Source organism: Nymphaea colorata, chromosome 8 (genome assembly GCF_008831285.2).
Source record: "Nymphaea colorata isolate Beijing-Zhang1983 chromosome 8, ASM883128v2, whole genome shotgun sequence".
Taxonomy (NCBI): Eukaryota; Viridiplantae; Streptophyta; class Magnoliopsida; order Nymphaeales; family Nymphaeaceae; genus Nymphaea; species Nymphaea colorata.
In genome coordinates this window covers 20,057,757-20,081,317 of record NC_045145.1, presented here as the reverse complement: position 1 = coordinate 20,081,317, position 23,561 = coordinate 20,057,757, and the positions used below count along the sequence as shown (strand labels likewise).

General features: G+C 40.7%; 2 protein-coding genes across 2 annotated transcripts; both read left to right on the top strand.

The window, feature by feature from the left end:
* The first annotated feature begins 612 nt into the window (after window positions 1-612).
* Window positions 613-5,497, top strand: LOC116258324 (cysteine-rich receptor-like protein kinase 43). The gene is made up of 6 exons (XM_031635414.2): window positions 613-911; window positions 1,027-1,163; window positions 1,271-1,481; window positions 3,936-4,173; window positions 4,316-4,466; window positions 4,811-5,497. Exons 1-6 carry the CDS (start codon window positions 848-850, stop codon window positions 5,279-5,281), a joined length of 1,272 nt encoding a protein of 423 aa, XP_031491274.1. The 5' UTR covers window positions 613-847; the 3' UTR covers window positions 5,282-5,497.
* Window positions 5,498-12,842: 7,345 nt separating this feature from the next.
* LOC116258920 (myosin-binding protein 3-like) lies at window positions 12,843-17,486 on the top strand. Its single transcript, XM_031636397.2, has 4 exons — window positions 12,843-14,578; window positions 14,714-14,896; window positions 14,976-16,477; window positions 16,810-17,486. Exons 1-3 carry the CDS (start codon window positions 13,381-13,383, stop codon window positions 16,463-16,465), a joined length of 2,871 nt encoding a protein of 956 aa, XP_031492257.1. The 5' UTR covers window positions 12,843-13,380; the 3' UTR covers window positions 16,466-16,477; window positions 16,810-17,486.
* Window positions 17,487-23,561: the final 6,075 nt, after the last annotated feature.

Genomic DNA, 23,561 nt, shown 5'->3' with positions numbered 1-23,561 from the left:
TCCGCCACCGATTGAGAGAGGCAACTCCCAATCTAAGCAACCAAATAGAGCTGGCGGCAGCCGCCAAACTAATCTACTTAGTCGACTCATCGGTAGCCTGTTGACTCCTTCCTGTTCGTATCTCAAACATGTCAAGCCAGTTGAAGAACTCCTCCTCCAACAGTATTCAGCCAACATCTGCTCCGTATTACCCCAACTTACGCTATTTGGGGAATATTATCTTTCACATAGGCAGCCTGAGATTGCCCTGCAGACAGAGTCGAAGATCACTGTCGACAAAAAAGAAACTAATCAGCTAAGTCAAATACGTTAAATAAGATAATCAGAGAAACTATTGATATAATGAAGAAATAAATTAAGTATATAAATGCATGCATTCATAAATACAAGAAGAAACACTGTAAAATTTTCGTACCATTCCCACTTGCTTCTAGGAGGCCTGATTTTGAGGATAGAAGACAGATACATTGGAGGAGGTTGAGAGTCCGGAGAAGGTAAACAGGGCTCTCCCGAACGCATGAAAAGATTCACGAAGTTTAGATTACAAAAGGGTCAAAATCCATAAGGGCGCGTGTTTGTCTCACGGTGGTTGTAGTTGCCGCGGATGGGTGTCAACTTCGGGAAGCATCGCTGCAACCTCAGTCTGCCCCTGTTCACGCGCCTCCTTATAAGATACTTTCCAGAGAAAAGTACCAAACAAACGAGCGTCAAACCATGTGTTTTCGTCGTTGAGAGAGAGAGAGAGGGAGGGTGGCCGCCTTCTCCTTTACATCTTGCCTGCTGGTCACGGAAGCGAGCTCGCCCTCTCGTTTGCCCCTTTACAGTGTACGAACATCTCCGCTTGATCATGTCAAAAATTAGTAAACTCATCGGCAGCATCACCAAGCCCTTCAAATCTCGCCATTCCGAAGGTAGAATCAGAAGAAGAGAGAAATAGCCTGACCCTCTTTGTCTTTTTCTCGCCTTGAACATCAATTGCAAAGACAGTCTAACGAAAACACATGGTACTGACCCATTGAGATGCAGGCCGCGAGGAGGAAGATTTGCAAGCCATAGCAGTTCAGGAGCAGAGGGTCTTCTCTCTCACTGTGTTGTCTGCAGCCACCCGCAATTTCCATCTGGGGAACAAGCTCGGTGAAGGTGGTTTCGGACCCGTCTACAAGGTGCTTACTCCTGGTCTTGTAATCCCCATGTTGGTTTCTTTCTTCCTTTGGAGGTCGCCTCTTCGTCTGTGGGTTTTAATTCTTTTTGATTGGTGTGATGGAAGCAGGGGACATTGAGGGATGGGAGGGAGATCGCGGTGAAGAAGCTGTCTCACGCGTCGAGGCAGGGGCAGAAGGAGTTCAAGAACGAGGCGGAGCTCCTTTCTCGCGTGCAGCACAGGAACGTGGTCAACCTGCTGGGTTACTGTACAGAGGGCGTCGAGCCGATCCTCGTCTACGAGTATGTGCACAACGAGAGCCTCGACAAGCACCTCTTTGGTATTTGCCTTTTCTCCTCGTTCCCCTCCCTTGTCCAACCCTTTTGGTCCTTCGCTTTCTCTCTACGTTTTGTCTCTGAAGGATAACTGGATTGCGGTTTTCTTCTTTCTGCACTTTGGTTGTCTTCTCCTTGCAGGTTCAAAAGATCATCTCAGAAAAACGCGTATATGCTACTATTAAAACTTAGCCTTTTAAAGGACAACAGAAAACCTCTTCTTCTTATTGCCTACCTTAAATTTGAAGTAAACTTGTATGCTTGTAGTGGTACTTGAGAATATGAACATAACTTCAGTTTATTTGGTTTGGAACTATACTACCATTCATGGTGGAAACCAAATCCTATTGGTTGCTGACTGGATTGAGAACATGACATGGACAGTTAGGTTGTGATTGAGAGCCTTTTATCTGATAAGGCGGCAGAAGGTTATTTACATGCTGCTGGCTTAAAGTCAGGAACGGAGGCTCAAGTGAGGCATCTCCAATCCTCGACCCATCAGCAACATTAGCTACATAATTTCCCCTTAGTAGATGGTTCTCTTTTGTGCTGGAGATACTTGGACTAGAAGTCTGACTGAATGTACTAGGCGCATTCCTAATTATTTATTTTTCCCTTACATTCATTGTCGAGCTTATTTAACCAAGTAATAGCCTCTCAGAAATTAGTCTAATTATTAGCAGTTTCTTGATGAGCATGGATGGTAAAGGATTGGAAAATCTTCAGTGAACCAAAAGGATGTGCAGAGACGTGCATAATTATGCTTTCTTTCACCTCACGACCTTGCGGATGTATCCTGAATAAGGATGAACAATGGGGACAGGGATGGCCAAGGAATTTGAACAATTCTTGTGCCAATAGTTCAGGGCCGAAACAGAAGGAAGGGACCAAGCCATGAGTTCTAGCTTCACACTTAGCATCAACATATAGTGTGCTTGACAGCTAAATTTACTAGAAATTGAGAATTCGATATCAATTTCAATTGGTTTTTCTTTTTCAGAAGTCTAAACAAGTATTTTGAGTTAATTTACACTTGTTTTTGCCTGTCTTAACAACTGGAGCACTCTTATTTATTCCTCTTCTTGATGGCTAAGCTTTTATTTGCTAATAGACCATATAGGATAATGGACAGTAACTTCTCTTCCTCAGTTGAATGTTGCTGTTGAGTTGGTTGTGTTTTACAGTTGATGGTGCTGCTAACTATATTTCCTGTAGATGGAATCTAGGACTAACCTCCTAATTGGTCTAATTATTTAGCAGTTTTATGATAAGAATAAATGGGATCTAAAGCATTGGAAGATTTTAAACGGGTCAAAAGGAATGTGCGGGTACCTGCATAATTATGCTTTCTTTCACCTCATGACCTTGCCAATATATAGAGAAGAAGGATGAACAAGCGAGACAGGGATGAGGTGCCCTACTTATAGGATTTGAATCATTCTTGAACTAACAAATGAAAGAGACCAAACCGTGACTTTGGCTTCATCCTTAGTGTCAGTATTTAATGTTGATGATAAATTTCCTAAAAAATTAGTAGAATTTGATATCAATGGAGGCCAAATGTGTGCTTCAATTTAAGTTACACTTGTTTTTAGCCAGTCTTAGCAACTGGAGAACTCCTCTTACTTATTTCTCTTCCCGACGGCTAAACCTTCATTTGCTAGAGACACATATTGAATAATTGGCAGTAACTTATCTTCCTGAATGAATGACACTGTTCAGTTGGTTGTGTTGTATGGTTGATGATGCTGCTAACTATGTTTCCTCTCGATGGAATGGAGGACTAACCTCCTAGTTGGTATGATTATTTTAGTTTTTTTATGATGAGAATATATGGGACCTAAAGCATTGGAAGGTTTTCAATGGACCAAAAAGAATGTGCTCGTACTTGCATAATTATGCTTTCATGGTTTTATCCCCTGACCTTGCCAATATATACAGAAGAAGGATGAAGAAGGGAGACAGAGTTGAGGTGGCCAACTTGTAGGATTTGAATCATTCTTGAGCCGATAGTTCAGGACCAAGACAAATGGAAGGGACCAAGCCATGACTCCCAGCTTCATATGTAGCATCAATATATAGTTGTTTAATGGCTAAATTTCTTAGAAAACTAGGAGAATTTGATATCAATTTCAATAGTTTTTTCCTTTTCAGAAGTTAAAACTTGTTTTTTCCCTGTTTTAACAACTGGAGTGCTCCGTACATTTATCCCGTTTCTTGATGGCCAAGCTTTTATTTTTCTACAAGACTCATATAGAATAATGGACAATGTGGTAACTTTTTTCTCTGTGATGAATGATGCTGTTGAGTTGGTTCTGTTGTTATGGTTGATGATTCTGCTAACTAAATTTCCTATAGATGGAGTGGAGAACTATCCTCCTCGTTTATCTTGTTCTAAAAACCACATTTGTCTCAAATAAGTCAGGAGAACATCTCATGGACAGTGGTTCTTTTTTCAGATCCGCAGAAACGCAGCAAGCTGGACTGGCCTAAACGTCTTGATATAATTCATGGAGTGGCACGAGGATTGCTTTACCTCCACCAAGGTGCACATTGCCGTATAATCCATCGTGACATTAAAGCTGGAAACATCCTTCTTGATGAGAGATGGCAACCGAAGATATCAGACTTTGGCATGGCTCGACTCTTTCCTGAAGATGGCAAGACTCATGTCAATACACGTGTGGCGGGTACGAAGTATGTTCTTCATTCTATATGGTTTGCATCTTGCAAATGAAGGGAAAGATGTGAACTCTTAAGTTCTTGTTTCTTTCTTTTAGAAGAACCACTGCTTGTAAATTGTTGCTAACTGGTTTTACTTACTGGTGGCAAATTGCAGTGGATACATGGCACCAGAGTATGTAATGCATGGGGATTTGTCGGAGCGAGCTGATGTTTTTAGCTTTGGCGTTGTTGTCTTGGAGATAATAAGTGGGAAAAAGAACTCCACTTTTCAACCCTTACCTGAGGCGCAGTGCTTGCTAGAATGGGTAAGTGTGTGGGAACTGCCCAAATTGGTGACTCTCTCTAAGATCTTTGTCAAATGCATGATCAGAAACACAGTTTACTTGTTAGTTTTGGAGTCCAAAAGTTAAATCATACTGGTTTATTTGGCTCTGGTTTTCAATCATTACTGAAAAGAGATTGGTTACACATGGAACTTGAATGAACCTCTTAAGTGATGAGCTGGGGCAGAACATTTGTAAATTCTTGATTGATTCATTGCTTTGGTTAGGTCCTCCAGATAATATTGGCACGTGCTCTGTTAACATGATAATATGCACAAGTATTGAAAGCGATAATAATATCTTATTTTCCTTTTTCTTATATTTAGGTTTGGAGGTTGTTTAAGAAAGACCGAAGCTTGGAGATTATGGATCCAACCTTGGCTGCATCAGCAGAAGTTGAGCAAGTGAAGATGTGCACACACATTGGGCTTCTATGCACGCAAGCTGACCCACAACTGCGGCCACTAATGAACCGAGTGGTGACCCTCTTTCACAAAAAACCTGGAAACATTGAAGAAGAGCCAACTAGGCCCGGTTTCCATGGGCAGAGATACAGGAGACATTCCAAGCCCGGATCAACATCATATGGTATCTCCAGCACGAGTCGTTCTGCTGGATCCTCCTCACGCTCTAGTGCTAGCAGTACTAATGTCACTGCTGGAGCCAGTGGCACCAGCAACCCCATGGGTCCTTCCACATCTAGGATGATCCATGTTTCCGGTTCTAATTCTGCAGGCCCCTCTACGTCTGGGACGCGCTCCGTTTCCCAGTCTCAGGAATCCTCGGGATTAGCTTGAGCTCAAGATGCTTTTGTGCAGATCTTATTCTTTATTTGTATATTAATGATCAAATTTTGTTTCAATTGTTGATAAATGGTTGGTCTTTGTTGTAGAGTACGAATTAAATAAGGTTTGTAACAAATAGAAGTCGTCAATTGTTTGCTGGGAGGGTCGGCACCCTTTTGTGCTGCTAACGAGGTCACTTCAATTGTTAAAGTAATCGTGGTTTCTTGACTTGGTGCTTGCTCCGGCAGAAGCTTATCGTTCCAAATGATATGTCCAGTTTATCGGGCAATAACATTTGATTTTTATGACGAGTGGTGTGCACCATGGTCCTTGAGACCGGCTCAGCTGAAGCTCCCTTCAAGCAGATCATGATGGGCATGGGATATTGTTGATGGCTGCGTTCAATGGTAGCATCAATGAAAAACTACCTAGCTTGGTGTTTTCCTAGTGGATGTAGGTCCAATGGCCGAACCACATTAAACCAGTCATAGCTTTTCCCATGTCCTCTTATTTTTCGTTGTTATGGTTTCTTGATGTCTGCAGGATAGATGTTTAACATGGTATCAAGGCTAGGTTCGTGAGTTGCTGATGCATTTCTTCCTTGCAGTCAGTCTTTGTAATCCATTACCGTACTGGCCCCAATTCCGCTTCGATACCAAACACCACTACCGACCGAGCCAGTAAAAGGAACTTAAGACAAACGGTCAATCCTGTTACTCTTCTATTTCATTCATCATATTTAAGAATGGTACGTAAATGTTTTAACCATGGCAAAGATTACGGCAAAAGCATGCGAAAGTAAATCGCTGTGACGGCACATGTCCTCTGTAGAAGGCAGTTTATAAAATATGCACAGCATCATACATATCACGCATCCTCTTCCATACATCGTATAACCATACAACAGTTTAGACAGAACGTGGAGGTCCTGCTTAGGTCTCGGCCATGGGTATGAGCAATTGACAAGCCAGATTGCCGTGACTTCAGATCTTCCTGCTTTGAGTGCCGCCTGCTCTATATTCATGGCAGAAGAAGCACGTCACAAGGTGAAAAATGTTAAAACTAATGAACCTGATATTAGCACAGATTCTTCCAACACCAGTACTCAGAGAACTTCAACACAAGGAGCTTTTACTCCAAGCATGCATTGCACAAAGGACAATCATACGTGTGATCCAATAGCAACCGTGACTGCTCTGGCATCCAAATTCGGTTTCATATTCATCAAGCTTGTTTCTTCACTAGTCACGGGATCTAAGACACCTGAGTCGAAGACAAAGATATGAAAATTTGTGTTGAGAGAGAAGAGCGCGAGTGTCGACCAATTACAGATTTAATTTCTTGGGTGCCCACCCTCTCAAAAGCGGAACCCTTGCTGATGCAGAAGAAACATCACATATTTTATCATCCCATGACGGGCGATTTGATGAAGAAAAACCAGATTTCCAAAAAGTTCAATGTAGCGCTCAGGGGGAGTACATTCAAAGCCTACTTCTTTCACCTTTCTGAAGAAGACAGGACAGCCTATATTGAAAAGCAGGCTGGACGCATGAACTGGTGTGAATTTTGATCCAAGCTGCAAACAGTCAAGGCACAGTTCTTCGTAGATCAGAAACTGCTACCAGATTTCCTTGTCGATAAAATGGGAGCAAGGACGACAGATACACACAAAAGCGAATCACGGGATTGGAAACCCGTGTAAGAACTTGGCCAACATAAAAAAAATGTTGGGAAGCTGATCTACTTGACAGTTGCTCTGTTGAATATAGCTTATGCAGTCAGCCAAGTGAGCAGGTACATACATGATCCTCAAAAGACTTATGTAGAAACAGCAGAAAGAATCCTGTGCGCGCTATGTAAGAAAGGCCTCACACCATGACTTATGGATGAAAAGAGATGCACACAGAGGTGTACGTTGGTATATGGAAGCCGACTAGGTAGCTTCTTGTACAGAAACGGTACAAAGGGATTTAGTATACTTTTTTGGGGGCATATTCGGCGGCGTGGAAGAGAAGAAGCCAAGGTGGTGGATTGAAGAAGCGATGACAAAGCCAAATTCACTAAGTTAACTTGGACAAGGCATTGAATGAAGAAACGAGATTTAAACTAGAGCTCCTACACTAGTATATTGTGATAGTCATGCTGCTTCGTATATTGGCAGGAATCTTGTTGGAGTCTTCATGAATTAATGATCTAATCATTTCGTAGAATTAATTTGGAGAAGTGGTGTATTGTCAATGTACTTATCGAGGCACTAATAATGATATTCTGGATAGGAAATATGTGGTCCTGTTTGCATGTTGAATTAACCAATGAAACAAAACCAAGTGACTTGATCAGTTGATCTGCATTCATATATGTCATGCTTAGTGTAGATAGACTTCTGAGAATTAAGGTCTTTATCGTGTACAAGCATGGAAGCAATTGAATGAAAACGAGAAGAAAATGAGGAAGACTTATCTTCTCCCCAAAAAATGTAGACTTTATATGCACTTATCATGTGTATGCCACATTTTCCTTGCAGATGAGCTTCAACCGTTATTTTTTTTTTTCCTTTCACCCAATTCGTTTTATTTTTTATTTTCAGACTCAAAGTAGTGATTTTCTTTTATTGTCTCTTGTTTTATATCCCTAAGAATCAAATATAGTTCGTCAAACTATCATTTCTATTTCCTGCTGCATGATATTCCAAGTTTCAACAAGATCCTAATGAATCCGTAGTAGAGATTGAAAATTTTTCACATTACAAATCTTATAAATTTCGACCTGCACCAGTTATCAGCAAATCTCTTGCTGATACTGTGATTTGTCTCTTTAAAAAGCTTCCAAGTTAGAGACTGACTTTGTTTCAACTTCCAACTTCATGGGGAGAATCAATTAGATTCTACAACAGATCAAAGTAGTGATGAATAGTTGCATGATGACCAGCTACAAATTTGAACCAGCTAAAAAGTGAGTGTGGGGGGAACATGAGGGCCCCTGAACATTTTTCCTCCATGAAACTTTTTTTAGCGAAACAGAGGCATTTCCATCCACCGTAAGTACCGGATGTTGCATGTTCGAATTCGAATCTAATTTATTAGGAGGGAGAAACTGTAGGACATGGCCAATAATTCTTGAGACCCACAATGAATACATGATGGATAGAAGCAGGCTTGAGTGTTCGTTGATCCTGTATCTCAAATCTCACCAGACAGCCATCACTCTCCGCCGCTGAATAATAATCTTGGACCATGAAGCCTAACAATTCTTGTATTTATGTACTTACTTTTCCATACCGTCGTTATGGATTCGTCTGGTAGATCTATATTCCAGATTTATGAATAAAGGATCCACATCCAACCAACTATTAACTAGCAGCTGGCTCTAGAAATCACTACTACTCATTCAGGCATCTCTCTGCCAAATAAAGAAAAAAAAGTTCATATTCATAAGTTGGCTATTAGGAGAGGCTTCAGTTTTTTCCCAAACAGCAAGGTAATATTTCATTTTTCAACTTTTAGTAAAGGAAATATCTTGATGGAGATAGTATACCATCCAGGGGTGTACCTCATCACTGCTCACTACCTAACATCCGCGTACTTTCTTCCTGCCAATTGAAGAAATAAAGAATGGGTGAAACATTGCAAAAATATATAATATTTTGAATAACAGTTGATGTATGTATATTATTATTGAGAATCATTTACTTTTCGACAATCGTGAGATTAACACATCTAAAAGTAAAAAGTGTACAAAAATCCGTGTAATGTTCACGGTTGTAAGTTGCAATATGCTTTATATTGTCATGGATATACTTTTAATTTGCTTAAACCCCAAGTCCTAAAACGAACTAGCTCACAAGCTGCAGGTTCTATATCCAAGCATCTCCCAGTAGATAAGCATCATGGTTCATGTTGTTGGCTAGCTTTGCCTTTAATCATATCACATTCCTCAAAACAATGCTTTCCAAGTTTAAATTATATTATGTGGGGAGATATCCGAAGTGGCTGAATCTTCCCTCTCTGCCTTACTCTTGGGTCTAAGTCAAATTATATTATGTGGTTGATATATATATATATATATATATATATATATATATATATATATATATAGGAAAGGCAGGCCCATAATTGGTGGCGTGCGCCCTACTTTTTCAAGCATATGGCCACCACTGCGAGACATGATGATCCCCACCACCACCACCACAGCTTTCCCGTTGGTTTCACTATTCACCATGTTTCTCCAGCCTCATATAGTGTCTGTTTTTTCTTTTTTGAAAACAGTTGCTTGATGTTTGTGATTATTTCATACATATGGCGTTTGGAAGCCATTAAAGCAAGTCAGTACATAAGGTTTTGGCTGATAGTAAATTTGAATTATTACTTCGCGGAAGGAGGCGCCTGGTTCATCCGTTATTCAGAAACAGTCATGCTAACAGTTGATGAAAAATAATGCATCAAAGAAGTCTTGAAACTGTTCAACTGACTTATGAATGCTTGTATCTTTGGTTCGTGATGTTTCTTCGCACTTAATCGAGAGTTGGTTTGATTAAAGCCGTCGGGTCGTGTTTGGCAGTTTTGGACAAATCCACCAAGGGATACTCATTACTCTCACATCTCACAAGGAAAACTTGGTGGCTTCCCTTGGAAAACTTATGTTCAGTGTCTTTTTCCCGAAATTGCAGTGAAGTGTTGAGTCAAGCGATTGGATGTTCCGGACAAGGTTGTCTCGCAAACTGCGGAGTCTGAAGAGGGCAACACTTCTCCCGGATTGCCGGCGAAGGAGGAGGAGCGTTTCTCTTCAGGGGTGGCCCGTGGCCCCTCACCTGCCATTATGTTTTGAAAGACTTGCTAGTGCCGTAATGAGTGTCAATTGGTGCAAATCTTGTACTCATTTTGATGAGATGCCCGACCTTAAATTGTGAGGTACTGAATGGATTTACGTCAAGTTCTTAGACAATGATCCAATCTTCTTACTACTCGTGGAATTTCTCCATATCATTCCAATCTCATTGCATTAAGGTATAATTTGGCAATAGTATTGTTTCATGAATTTGTCTTTTGTGATAGATTCATGGAACACTCACTAAGTATTCATGCTGCCAGATAACTCTTAATGGCCTATTTGGTAAATGAGTCATTCGTAAATGTAATGTCTTACTTCAAAAAGTTTAATTTTGTATTTAAAATTATGAAAAATCTTACAAGACTTACAAAAGAGGTTGTTAACTTGTTGATCATCCTGGTTTATAAACTGGAACAGAAACCACTAAAGGTGGGTTGGGACTGGTCGGACCAAAGGCCCAAGGTTGGTATGAGAGTAGGCCAAGTTGTTTGTTATCATGAAAAAAATGTGTTATGAGCTTGTGAATCTTGATAAGATGGAAGCAAAAAATTTTCTAAAACTTTGTACATCTTTAAGGAAGTGTACGATTACCCATTTGAGATCTATAGACTTTGTGATTAAAAGTAAAATGCAGTCTCTTATTATTCATCAACAATGTAAAACTCCATAACAAAAGCCACCTAGAACTGTATAGGCTGATTCTAGGTAAGCAGAAGCCACCCATAGGAGAGCCAGAACCTAAGCCTGTGTGTTGAGGCTTGGTGTAGAAAAAATGCATCACCAACTTGGTGCCAAACTCCACCGCATATACTCTAGGGACATAGCAGCAACACATTGTTCTTGGCCCGACTAGCTACGCTATGCAGTTAGCCTGCATGAGAATCAATCAATTCGAGTTCTTGACATTCTCGAAAGCCGATTGTAAGCGAGAAACAGTCATCCAATTGAGCTCCCTTGATAAGGGAAAGAGCAATAACATGGGTTTGTTCGGGCCTACCCAACCCCACAAATCATGTGAAGAGGGTTGCTCTAGGCAAAGCGACTTTATCATCTTCAACCTCTTCCTTTTCTAGGCCACTTTAACCAATTGAGTTTGCTTCTCCTTTTCGGTTCCGGGAATCTGTAAAAGATTCAAAAATTAAAAGTAGTGATAAAATATGAAGAAAGCTGCACAACTAAAATGTTTTATATTTTTGAATAAATGGACATTTCCCCTCTTCTTTTTCTTGCAAAAGCTCGCTCGAGATGGGGAAATATTGTCCCGATTTTCAGTGCTTTTAACAGAGATAGTGGTTGATGGTTCTTGACCAACTTATCTTCTTAACCACCTCACCCACTTTAGAGAAAGAATAGTGAGGACCAATTTTTCACCCCTTCTGAGACTGAGACAGCCATCGATTGCTTAGTTATTTAAAAATGTGATTCAAATTCATTTGAAAAGTAATTGGATCTTATGATGAATGCGGATTTTGATTTTTTTAATATCCATTCAACATATGCCTATGGAGAGCATGTGGCACTGTGATGAGATGGGAAGCTCTCTTGGACCTACCGATTGCTCTCAAATATAAAATATGTGACGTTTATTTCCTCCCTTCGAAGGCCGTGGGAGGACAACAAAAGCATTCACTATTCAGGACTGTATTTGTACATAACCAGTAAGATGGAGTCCTTTCGGTAAATGAACCAGCCTTCCCATCGCAAAGCACGAGTCCAGTTGGCATTTCTTCTTTTTTCTTTTTTTCGCCCCGGTCGTAATAATGGAGGGCCCACAAATGAGTCGCCGATGGGTCCAATTCAATTGATTATCGACCCGAACCCGGTTTAATTCGTTTGACATCTCGATCTGGATCTGATAGAGCAATTAGAAGCTTCACGTCCGATTAGATAATATCCAGTTACCAGATGTCATAAAGATTCAAACTAGAGCCCGACCCGTTCTCCGATGGATCTGGATTCGAAAATCTCGATCCAAGAAAAAGCGTCCCGCGCTAACAACCAAATCCGACGGGTTCTCGTTTCGGTCCAATCCGTGTCGGTCCGGGGATTAGACTCGAATGGATCTTATCTTAGTCCGCCCTGACGGCCCGATGTGAGCTTCAAGTTTTGGTACTCGGACTCGGATCGGAAGAGCTTACATTGTTCGGATATGATTCGTTTTAAACACGCACGGGTCCAGACCCGAAGAACATTCTAATTTGAAGCCAACAAATGATCAAAATTTTTATTGCCGTGCGAATTTTTTTTTCGCATGATAATAATGAAAAGAAATATTTTTGTCCAACATGCACTTTCGGTTGGTGTTGGATCCCCTTCAGTGCCGTGTAGCTTGCCTTTTCCTTTTTATATAATTTAAGAACAATACAAATTTGAAACGCACAACACTCTGTTGTTCTCTTTCTTCTTCTTTGTTTTTTTCCAAAGCCAACAAAAGTTAATTTCAGGCCGAACGACTCCTTTATTTTGGAAATGGTGTCACGCTTTTACATTTTCTTGGCGTGGCGTATGTTTTTTTTTTTTTTTTTCTGAAAACTGAAAGCCAATTTTTTGTAGATGCTCCCAATTAACTTTATCTCGGTTTAAAGTCCGGTGGAATTGAATTGAACGGAGGGGAAGAAAGCAGGCGAAGGAAGCAAGATTCAAGAAAAGGATAGAAAGATTCATGGCCACATCAATGAGCTTCGTGCATTTATGAGGATATAAAAGAGTCATGAACGAAATCGACACGAATTAATAAGCAAGATTCGTCTTATCGTCATGAGCGGATTGAATCGAAGGATGTGGACGCGTTTGATCCAGTTTTGCTATGCTCTTGGTTGTTTGTGTAAGTCAGTCGGCGGGGGGAATCGGGGTCTGAGTTGCTGAAGGGGACAATGGCAACTCAGTCTGGGGCATGTGTCCCATCGATTCCCGACGTGACCGAGCTGCTCATCTTGGACTTCGTGCGAACGCTGCTTCGATTCCTTTGTCTGTTGTCTCCCGCGTTGCCTCCGCCTTTTGACGACCTTCCAACATTTTCTTCTTCTGACTTCTTCGGTCCGTCCGTCCGCCGCCGCTCTCCCTTTATTCCTCTCTTCCACCGACCTCCACCGCCCCCTCCCCCACTCCCCCTCCGCTCTCTCTCTCTCTCTTTCTAGTCACCAACATATTCCAGCCTCCTCCCCCTGCTAATTTCTCTCTTCTCCTCTTTCTGAAAAAATCAACGAGCCAACTCCAGCCTGCGCCTCTTTCTTTTTCTCTCTATTCCCCTCTCCCTTTCTCTTGTAAATACAATACAATCATCAATGGCGGCAGGGAACAAGTTCGCGACCATGTTAAGCAGAAACACGTCAAGGATGACGGTTGTTCTCGTCTATGTGGCCCTTGAATGGGTTTTGATCGTCCTTCTCCTCCTCAACTCTCTTTTCTCTTACCTTATTAGAAAGTTCGTCGCCTACTTCGGCCTAAAGCCGCCGTGCCCCTGGTGCTCCAGGATCGACCATTTGCTGGAGCCCTGCCGGGAGTTTGAGGGCCACCCCTTTATTGAGTCGGTATGCGAGGCCCATGCGAAGGAGATCTCCAGATTGGGGTACTGCTTGAAGCATCGGAGGCTGGTGGAGGCTTGCCGGACTTGCGAGGATTGCTCGCTCGCTCGAGGGTGCCACCAGGGGAGCGTCATTGCCTCCGTCTCTCTGGTCGCCCAGACTGATGTTGGGGATGAGGGGGAGGTAGCGAAGTGCTCTTGTTGTGGTGCTGGATTGAATGACGGCTTCTATTCGAAGTACTTCTTGAAAAAGGGTCTGTTTAAGCCATCGTGGGACGTTTTGTCTGATGGCGACAAAGTGGCATCTGTTATTCGGGAAGAAGAAGAAGAAATAGAAGAAGAGGAAAAAAAGAGAAAAGGAGCTGATGAAGACGGTGAAGGTGATAAAGACGATGATGCTGGTCAAGACGTGGTGGTGGAGGAGGAGAAGGAGGAAGAGCGGAGGAAGATGGTGGTGGTAATGGAGGAGGAGGATGCGGATATTGTGGAAAAGGTGGTTGATGAGCCATTAGGGAAAGCGTCAATTGGTAGCATAGTGGACTCTGATGGTGGTGATTCTTCCTGTAACATTACGGCCTTAAACTTGATAGATTCTTGTGATTCTGATCGCCGACGTTTGGCTCCTGTTGAGATCATCGATTCCGTCACCCAGCCGTATGTGTTAGGGGCTAAGGAGACGAGCGTCGGGCGATCGGATAATGCTCGTCTGAATCTGTTGGACAGCTTTGATGATCATTTACAGAGAGAGTCTCTGGAGAACGAATCAGTTGCTTATTATCACGGCTGCTCACCAGCTGTCGAATTGCAGGGCTCTCTGGCAGAAGATGGTTCACTGACGTGCTTCGATCAGAATAATAGGCGAGAAACTGTTGACGAAAGAGACGAATCAGATGGCATGGCTATTGCCGGGCAAGCTGAAGACTCCGACAAAGTCTTACCCATCCATGATCAGATCACCGGTAAATAACAAAAGGGTCTTGTGGAGGGTTGTTCCTTTTTGTGTTTGTTTGTTTGTTTTTTTTTTCTTTTTTCTTTTTTGTCTGTGATACATTTTTTTTTCCTTCTGCGACTGAGTTTTCCAATGTTTCAAGCAGCAACAGCAAGCAAAGGCACTATTCCGGTGGAAGAAAAATCGACGATCTCTCAGGATGGAATTGTCCATGAGGAACCTGTTGTTCGTTGCAGTGAATGCACTGAAGGCGCTTCGTCTACGTCCTCGTATGATGATACCCAGAAGAGCCTCACTTCCAGTGCCTTGAACGTTGAGGAAGAGCAAGGTATATGAGCTTTCTATCAATAATTCCTTTCTTGATTCATTTAAACGATGAAAAACTGACCCAGTTTTCCAATAAGCAGGACAAGGAGGGGTAAGGGAATCTGCAGATGAGGAAATAGATGGGTGCTTTGCTTTGGAAACATCGTGCGTAACTGGGAAGATGGAACAAAGGATAAAACAGCTGTCCCTCGGTTCTGAAGTCAACGAGATCGATGAGGAAAGGGAGCCTGAAACACCAAACCACATGGATGTCTTCCAGAGTTTGCACAAAAGATTGATGATGGAGAGGAAAGAATCCGGAATAGAATCTGTGGATATTAGTGTCCTTAGCGAACCCGAAGGTAGTGAAATGGTGGTAATTGAACAACTGGAGGCGGCTCTGAAAGCAGAACGGGTGGCCTTTAGTGCCTTATACGCGGAGTTGGAAGAAGAGAGAAGTGCTTCTGCTATTGCTGCTAACCAGACAATGGCTATGATAACTCGCTTACAAGAGGAAAAAGCTGCAATGCAAATGGAAGCACTTCAGTACCAAAGGATGATGGAGGAGCAGTCTGAGTATGACCAAGAAGCACTGCAGCTTCTGAATGAACTCATGGTTAAAAGGGAGAAAGAAAAGCAAGAGCTTGAGAAGGAATTGGAGTTGTATCGGAAGAAAGTACTGCACTACGAGGCCAGGGAAAGAAGGATGAGGAAGACGAAGGCTAATGAAAATGGCGTTGGGCAGATCTTGAATCATCAAGTACAGAGGGTGTCGTCTGCATCTTCTACTGGAGGGGATAGTGATGAACTTTCAGCGGATTTTAACGACGAGGATGATGGTTCTGATACTATCTTCGAGAGCAACCAGAACACCCCTGGTGAAGCTGTTCACAATTCAAGCAATGAACATGAAAACACCAAACTGACCACTCTTGATGAGTCTCTTGCTGATTTTGAGCATGAAAGGCTTTCCATTCTAGAGCAGCTAAAGGCTTTGGAAGAGAAACTTTTGACGTTGTCAGATGAAGAAAGTGAAAGCACGATGACAATGAATCAAGTTGTTGGTATGCCCGGTGCTGTAGTTCCTGAAGAATCCTTTGAACTGTTTGTCGGAAATTCGAACCTAGAAGGATCACATTGTGTGGACACTGATGGGAAGGATGAATTGTTTGGTGAAGATGCAGATTTGGTTGTGAATGGTACTCCAGATCACCTAACCAGCAATTGTAAGCGTCCTGCTCACCGGACATATGATGGTCCTATGCCAAAACAACTGCTTCCACTATTCGTTGCTGCAAGTTGCGAAAATGGAAATGAGGAAGAAGTAGAAGACGAGGAAGAAGAAGAGGCAAGCTATAATCACTCAGATGTTCATCTTTGCAAACATGTCGCCATTGAAGAGGAAGTGGAACAAGTTTACGAGAGGCTACAGGCTCTTGAAGCAGACGAGGAGTTCTTAAAGCACTGTGTCAACTCACTCAAGAAGGGAGATAAGGGAATGCAGCTCCTTCAGGAGATACTACAGCACCTGCGTGACCTAAGGGCTGTTGAACATAGATCAAGAAATCTTGGGGATGCTACTCCTTTATAAATCTTTGAATTGGTATCGTCCTACTTCTTAATCCTGACGTGCTTCTTATTTAGCAATGCACTTTGCATCATCTGGCATGGTACAATTGCAACACTATCTGTTGCTACCATTTTGAAAATGTGTCATGACTTTAAATAACTCTACTTGGTTTGTTTTTTCCTTTTGACATACTGTTGTTTAGTAATCCATTTTCGCTGAATGGTATAGTACAATAGTAGCATGACGTATTGATTTTGTATTAGGAATTGCACAAGATAACTTCATCTACCTGTGAACCAATTTGTTGTCTGCATAAAATGGGTTCCGATTGTTCTGATAATTTTTGTTTCTATTGGTTGATGCAGGTTGATGAAACTCCCAGAAGTATGAAGTAATTGTCAATAGCAAATGGAATTGGAAGAATGGAAAGAAAAAAGATAGTAGGGCTCAGAGTTGAAGGGGAAATTTTGTTGATAATGCCTAAAGGAGGTCATGTTTCGTTGCTCCTCTTAGTGTCAGTTGTATCTATTTGTCATCAGTTTTTTCTTTTTCCTCTTTTTTTTTTTCCTTCTTTTAACATTTTATTGGAGCCCATAGTTTTTTTGTTGGGTTTTCTATTGATGACCCACCCACCTTTCAGGGTGAAAGGTGAGCAAAGAGAGACATGAGAGGGTTGGTTTGGCCGTCCGCTCTCCGTCTAGCTAGGTGGAATCCTGGGTTTAAGAGCTGGAACCCTACCAAAGATTCCAGTTCCAGGTTATACAACCAGACCCTATAGGTAGGCCTTTCGTTTTGTTTCCTTTATAGCATAGTGTTTGATGAGTGTAAAAAGAGGAGAGAGGGTATTTCCTCTTGGGTCTTAGTTCTTTTCTTTTAGTATTGTTTTTCTTTTTTCATGAGTTGGCTCCTTGGTTGTGTGTAGAAATTACTGTCCTTGATGAAAGCCAAATATATGTGTATGGCTGCATCAGCCTGGGGGCACCATTCTGTAAAAAGTTGTATTCATTTTTTTTTGTGTAATAGTGTGTTCTTTGTGTGGCTATCTCTGCTTTTTCAATGCTCTGTCACCCAACATAACACCATCTCTGTGCTGACATAAAAGCAACTGCTTTATTGAATTGTTAGGTTCGCCAAAGCGAACTAATTGACTTACCTAACTATTAATCAAGTCATGTTTGGTGGTGAACACTATGAAATCTTGTCGTGAAGGGCATCCCCTGTGCAACTTTCGTCTTATATATGGCGGTTGCGTGTGTTCCCCAGAAGTCAATTGGACCCAAAAATTCCAATTGTATCATAGAAAAATTAAATCGGCTGTTTAGATCGATCAATCTTTTCTTGTTTTTGGAAGCGCAAGTTGGGGTTCGGCAGGTCCTTACCAGTTCATTTTATTAATGATCTAATTATCTTAGTACCAAGACTTTTTGGAGGGGCAGAAGCAGTCCCTAATGAATTGTAAACGCCAACTTTCTTTGTTTTAACTTGAAAAAACCATTTCTGCAAGTCATCCCACATCTTTTTACCACGATTATTGGTTGAAGGTGGTTTGGATGCACGCAGCTCTTATTAGCACCGTGAGGTTCTGGGATCTTATATGCATCAGGCCCTTCATCTGAATGACTTTAACCTTGACGCCGGGAACAAGCCTGGATCGAACTTGTCAATTCTTAGCAGTAATGGTTGCTTTTCTTGCTCATAAGAGTTAGGGTTCGCATTGACATCTTTCTTTCTTTTAAGCAACTTATATGACCTGGGTGGGACAGCTTCCCTACTGGCTGGACCAAGAAATACCCTCTCCGTCTAATTAATTAAAATGAGGCCGCATTTGTTGGTAACTGAAATGATCATCAGCGTAGTTCATTCAGATAGTTTTCCGTTCACGTCTAAAGTATTCTTCAAACTATAGATTCAATATGCCACTGCTTGGAATAGGCGGCTCGCTTCGTAGTTAGCACAAATAAGGTGCCCATGAGTGTTGGGGAATGAGTTCAATACGCCACTACCATGTACGTCAGATGTGTATCATATTACTACTAATATGTATATTTACTTTTATATTCAAAAGTAAATAGGTATGATATAACAAATAAACATGAGATAATGCTTATAAAATAACAAAAGATTTATGAGACAACGCTAAATATAACTATGAGGTGATGTTTATGAGACAACGAAAGATTTATGAGATAATGAAATAACATACGAACGTATGAGATAACAATAAACATAAGTATGAAATAGTAAAATATTTATAAGACAATTAGAGAATGTTATAAGTGGGACAAAAAAACAAACAAGTATATTGGTTTTTATCAAATTTTTAATTTTTTTTTTTACAGTTTTCTTTTTTGTCTTATAAAAAGTTTTTTTAACATTAATCATGAAATTTTTTTGTCATTAGTCTTAGTAAAAGGACACGTGAAATTTCATACGAGCTTCAAAATTTTGGTCTGTCTTTTTTTTTTCTTTTCACAATCAAAACCAAATTTACAGTATCAACCTTCATAAACAACCTAGAGGCTACATGCTTCGTTTAATAAAAGAGAAGGACTCGGGAAAAACATGTTTTCTCATTAAAGGGGAGTTCCCCAATTGCTTCCTACTACTTGCTATTCAACTTGCCTATGTTTTCTGCTACCAATTCAACACTTCTTCTCTTGTTGTCCCTTTTTAATTTCTCTTTCTACCAGAGTCTTGGAGATTACATTCTGCCAAGTGTAGCGCGTTCTTTCTTGTCAATCAGTTCTCTTGCTTCCGACGCAACACCTTCCTGTTGTCTCTTTTTGGTTGATCTAGCGGTGATTGGCCTTCTCGTTTCTTCTCGCCCCCACAATCATTTTAAAAGTAAACCTACTCCATGTTTAGTAATAATTTTTTTAAACTTCATTTTGCTGCTTTTGCTTTACGTCTGGCCTCTGCTATTACAGTTGGACGATTGTGGCTTTAAAAGCACAACAAATTCGGAGGCAAATTCGCCGATGTGAAAGCCTGAAAGGCTAGCGAATGACGCCTGTCGGTTGAAGTTAATTGTTTTTTGGCTCAAGGTCGTGGCTCGAGCTTCAACCATTACTGGTTTCCCTTCAGCAGCTTTTTCAGAGGGCGCAACCTTTCAGTTTCACTTGCTGGTGGTGGTAGGTCATGGCGTTTTGCTAAAATCCAAAACATGGAATCCTAAGCACAAAACTGTGGAAGTTTGTTTCGATTCACAGTGAGAAGCATGTTATCAGGACGTCAAAAGGATGCCAGAAGCTCCGAGTGAACCGGTAGTGGGGGAGTGAACACTTCGAAATATTACTACACTTTTGTAAATGATTAGATTCATCAAAGTTGTGATGAAGCGGGCAGCGGATTTTCTAGTAGCTATCAAAAGGTTTCCTTTGATTGTGACATGATCGGATTGCCACAGGGTCCAGGTTTGGTGAAAAAGGTCTAGTTCCAGTATTTAAGGCTGAAACAATACGGGGTTCTTTCCTTCCGGCACAAACTCTGGCCGGAGCCAGCGATTAACATCAAGCCATTGAGAAAAGGATAATCTAGACATCTTAAGAAAGCAACCGAAACACGACGGAACAGACTTGGTTTCACCTGAGGAAGACCGTGCATCTACCTTCTAAGCCCTTGTTCATTGCGCCTAGTATGTATGCTCTTCTTTGATTCAAAATGACGTGCACTCTGAGTCTAAAATCACTACTCACTGCAGCCAAGCTTTTGATGATTGTGAAAATAACCAGCTTCTATGTAGTCACCACGAGAATTCCTACTGGAATAGGCAGTTCTTCACCTTGACCTGAATTAGCTTTCACTATTATAACCTTAATCCGGCCGGACAAAGGCGCCACTCCTGTGTTCACAGTTTTTCCAATTCCTTGCGTTTGGTGATTAATTCGCACTATGAGTGTAGAGGCCCTAACCTGCTTGACAGTTAGTTTGATAGTAGAGGAGGTTTGGACAAGACCCATGTTTTGTAGTCGATCATGGGTTTCAACTTGTACCCTCATTTCTACATAAACTTGTCACTTTTCATCCTTTACGCCTTGTTTGGATGGAGGGAAAGGGAGGGAAAGGAAAGAAAATAATAATTAATGTTTTGTTTGGTTGATTAATTAAAAAGAATGAAAATGAAAGGAAAGTAAAAAAAAAACTAGTTTGGTTGCAAATTGAAGGGAAAAAAAAAAGAAAGGAAATGAAAATGATGCTATAATGTAAATCCAATCCATCTAAAATTGGAGGGATTAGAAAGAAAATGAAAGATTAGTCACTCTTTTTCTTTCTCATGCATGAACAATGTTTTAGGTGATAGCAAGCTTTTTTTTTTATTTAAAGTCTTTTTTTACTACCATTTACGTAAACCATCACTGCAAAGAAGTGTCTTCAAGTTTGTCTCATTTCTCTTTTCTACTTATCTTTTCACCACCACCTCCCTTCCCCTTCTCCATCGTTTGGTATAGGAGTATTACTATAAAATAATATAAATTATACTCTTTCATTTCCTACTTAATTTTAGCAATTCATTTCTTTTTATTCAAACAAGTTTTATAATCAATCTTTCTTTTTTTTTTTCTTTCATTTCGTTTCTCATTCTAGAATCTTTTCCTTTCCTTTTCACCCCTCAATTTTCTTTCCTTTCCCTCCACCCAAACAAAACTTTATCGTCCAAGGCGCGTGGAATCTGGAACGCAAGCGTCATACCAAGAGGGAACGTGATTTCTCTTATGAGGATGTGTTCCCCTTCAAAGGTAGGCGATATATAATTTGTTCCACTTGGGTGAAAACTCTTTGGGGGAGCACAGAAACAAAATAGCCAATAAGTTGAAAATGAACAGAGAACTAAGTCAGTGAGCAAAATTTTACATGCAATAGAAACCAAACTGCCAGTCCAAACTTCTCATCTACTTAATTTCACATTGTGTCGGCAGAGATCTGCAACAGCTTTTCCTGTGCTTGCTTGCCTTAAAACAGAGCAAGCCCCTGTTTAATCCTGTGTTTAAAGCAAACTAGGTCTCCCTGTGAAGCGACAAGCCGAAAGAAACAAGAGCAGACTTTCTGTTGTAGATTGTCAGGCCTTATTTGCATAGAAGTTCATCGGCGATTCACAATGTTGACCATTCCAACCCCAATTGCATAGAAGTTCATCGGCGATTCACAATGTTGACCATTCCAACCCCAACCTTTGCATGTACGAAGAAGAGAGCGCCGTCCAGAAGAAAGGAGTAGCTTCAGGATAAGTTGTTTGCAGCACAAGGAATGATAATATGATGGGTATTTGCTTACAGCTAATCCTCTACTGAATCTCTCCATTAACAGAAGGAATATAAGGAGATGGCAGATTTCGCCGTCTAATTCTTCTATTGACATTAAAATTTTCACATGCTTCACCATCTACTATCACTGCAATAGTCAAGCACCAGAGAAACGTTCCATAATCAGTGTACATATTGCTGCCTTTCAACCAAATCAAAATGGTGAGAGATTAAAGGACTTCCAATTTGCACAATGATCATCTGCCTTCGCCAGATCAGTTTCGACCATAAAGGTCTATTCTTCTAAGAAAAGGCACTGGTTTCCTTATGTTATATTCTTAATGGCCCCGGGAAACCCATCTAGCCTTTTGATCTGTTGATTAACAGACATGCTCTTAGTATGAATATTATCTGATCCCTGCAAGAATTTCGCCATTAAAGATTTAAAGGTACGCGCAAATTCTAATAAAAGATCAGTGAGCGTTGGATGCAATGAGCAGAAACGCAGACATTCTGTCTCATTTATTACGGATTAGGATGTCTAGCAAGTTCGAATAAACCGTATATACAGGTGTAGCAGTACCTTGAAAGAAGTTAGATTCGATCCAACTCTGGCAAAGTTCAGAACTATTGATCAACCTCTTAGACTTGATATTTTTCGTTGCTTCAAGCACCAAGGAGTCAGCTTAGTAGTTGTACCTGAAGAATATCAACCAGCCTGATCATGTCAGCTCGGAATGTGGAAGCCCTCATTATTGAATTCTTTGTCGTTAATTCTCTATTAATGCTGGATAAGAAGTGGGAGAGTGGAGAAGGCTGGTAACTTACGGAGTTGGGGAGTGAGGGTAAGAGAAGAAGGTGAGAACAACCAATTAGCTAACTAGCTCCTTTGGTCATGAGGGTGGGTGGAAGGGGTTGGGATGTTAATGGATCTAATTTGGATCAGATATATCCTTATTCATATCTGTTTTTTCGGATATTCATATGTTCGGATTCAAATTTTGATTTGAATTTAAATAAAGAAAAGTCATACCTGAATCCCAAATCCGATTTTACAATACGAATCCGATTTTTTTTATTTATGTTGAATCCGAATGCAAATTTTGAACTAGATTTTGTGAATTTTCAAAATTTAATAGCAATAAATACAAGATATTTGTCTAAAAATAAATCTGAATCCATATCTGAATGCAATCAGATATTTATTTATATCCAAATCTGAATCCGATTGGATGTTATTTATTAAATATGAATCCAATCCGATTTATTAATCTTATATTAAATTTTTTTCCATATTCAATTTTTTCAAATTGGATATATTGACATCCCTAAAAAAAAGCCAAAAACTTCTGGTTAAGGGGCACGGTTACTTTAAATTTTAAACTAATGAAATATCTATATGTAAATAAGAAAATTTTGTGATTTGATGTGGGCAATTGTTTGCAGCAGCTACCTGTGGGTGGGGTTCCCATTCATCCGTAAAGGGGTGTGTGTGAGAGGCCAAACCATGTGGATCTCAGGAATAAATGCTTTTTTACTTTATTTGATAATTGGTCAACGAATTTTTAAATTCTCTTGAAGTTCTTCCTTCATTTACAATTACGTGATTCAAAAAACTTTTAATTATTTGGATTGGTAAGCAAGATCCTGTCTCCTGATTCAGGGACCTGAATCTTTTTAATAAAAAACAATACAAAAATTAATGATCTGATCCACACACAGATGCTTGCAACTTTCAATATTGACACTCTGGCAACAATGAACTTGACATGATCCCTTGAACATGCACGTAGTAAATAAAAAAGGTGACTGAGAGATCATCAATCATCATGCAGATCAGTCTTCCGAGAGGCCCATTCCTATCGCGCCTGCTTAAG

What these genes read in the sequence shown, in the direction of transcription:
- LOC116258324 (XM_031635414.2), top strand. Translation starts at nt 848, where the DNA reads ATGTCAAAAATTAGTAAACTCATCGGCAGCATCACCAAGCCCTTCAAA. An exon ending in GTTTCGGACCCGTCTACAAG is followed by an intron (nt 1,164 to 1,270) that starts GTGCTTACTCCT and finishes TGATGGAAGCAG; the next exon opens with GGGACATTGAGGGATGGGAG. An exon ending in CGCAGTGCTTGCTAGAATGG is followed by an intron (nt 4,467 to 4,810) that starts GTAAGTGTGTGG and finishes TCTTATATTTAG; the next exon opens with GTTTGGAGGTTGTTTAAGAA.
- LOC116258920 (XM_031636397.2), top strand. Translation starts at nt 13,381, where the DNA reads ATGGCGGCAGGGAACAAGTTCGCGACCATGTTAAGCAGAAACACGTCA. An exon ending in CATCCATGATCAGATCACCG is followed by an intron (nt 14,579 to 14,713) that starts GTAAATAACAAA and finishes TGTTTCAAGCAG; the next exon opens with CAACAGCAAGCAAAGGCACT. An exon ending in GAACGTTGAGGAAGAGCAAG is followed by an intron (nt 14,897 to 14,975) that starts GTATATGAGCTT and finishes TCCAATAAGCAG; the next exon opens with GACAAGGAGGGGTAAGGGAA.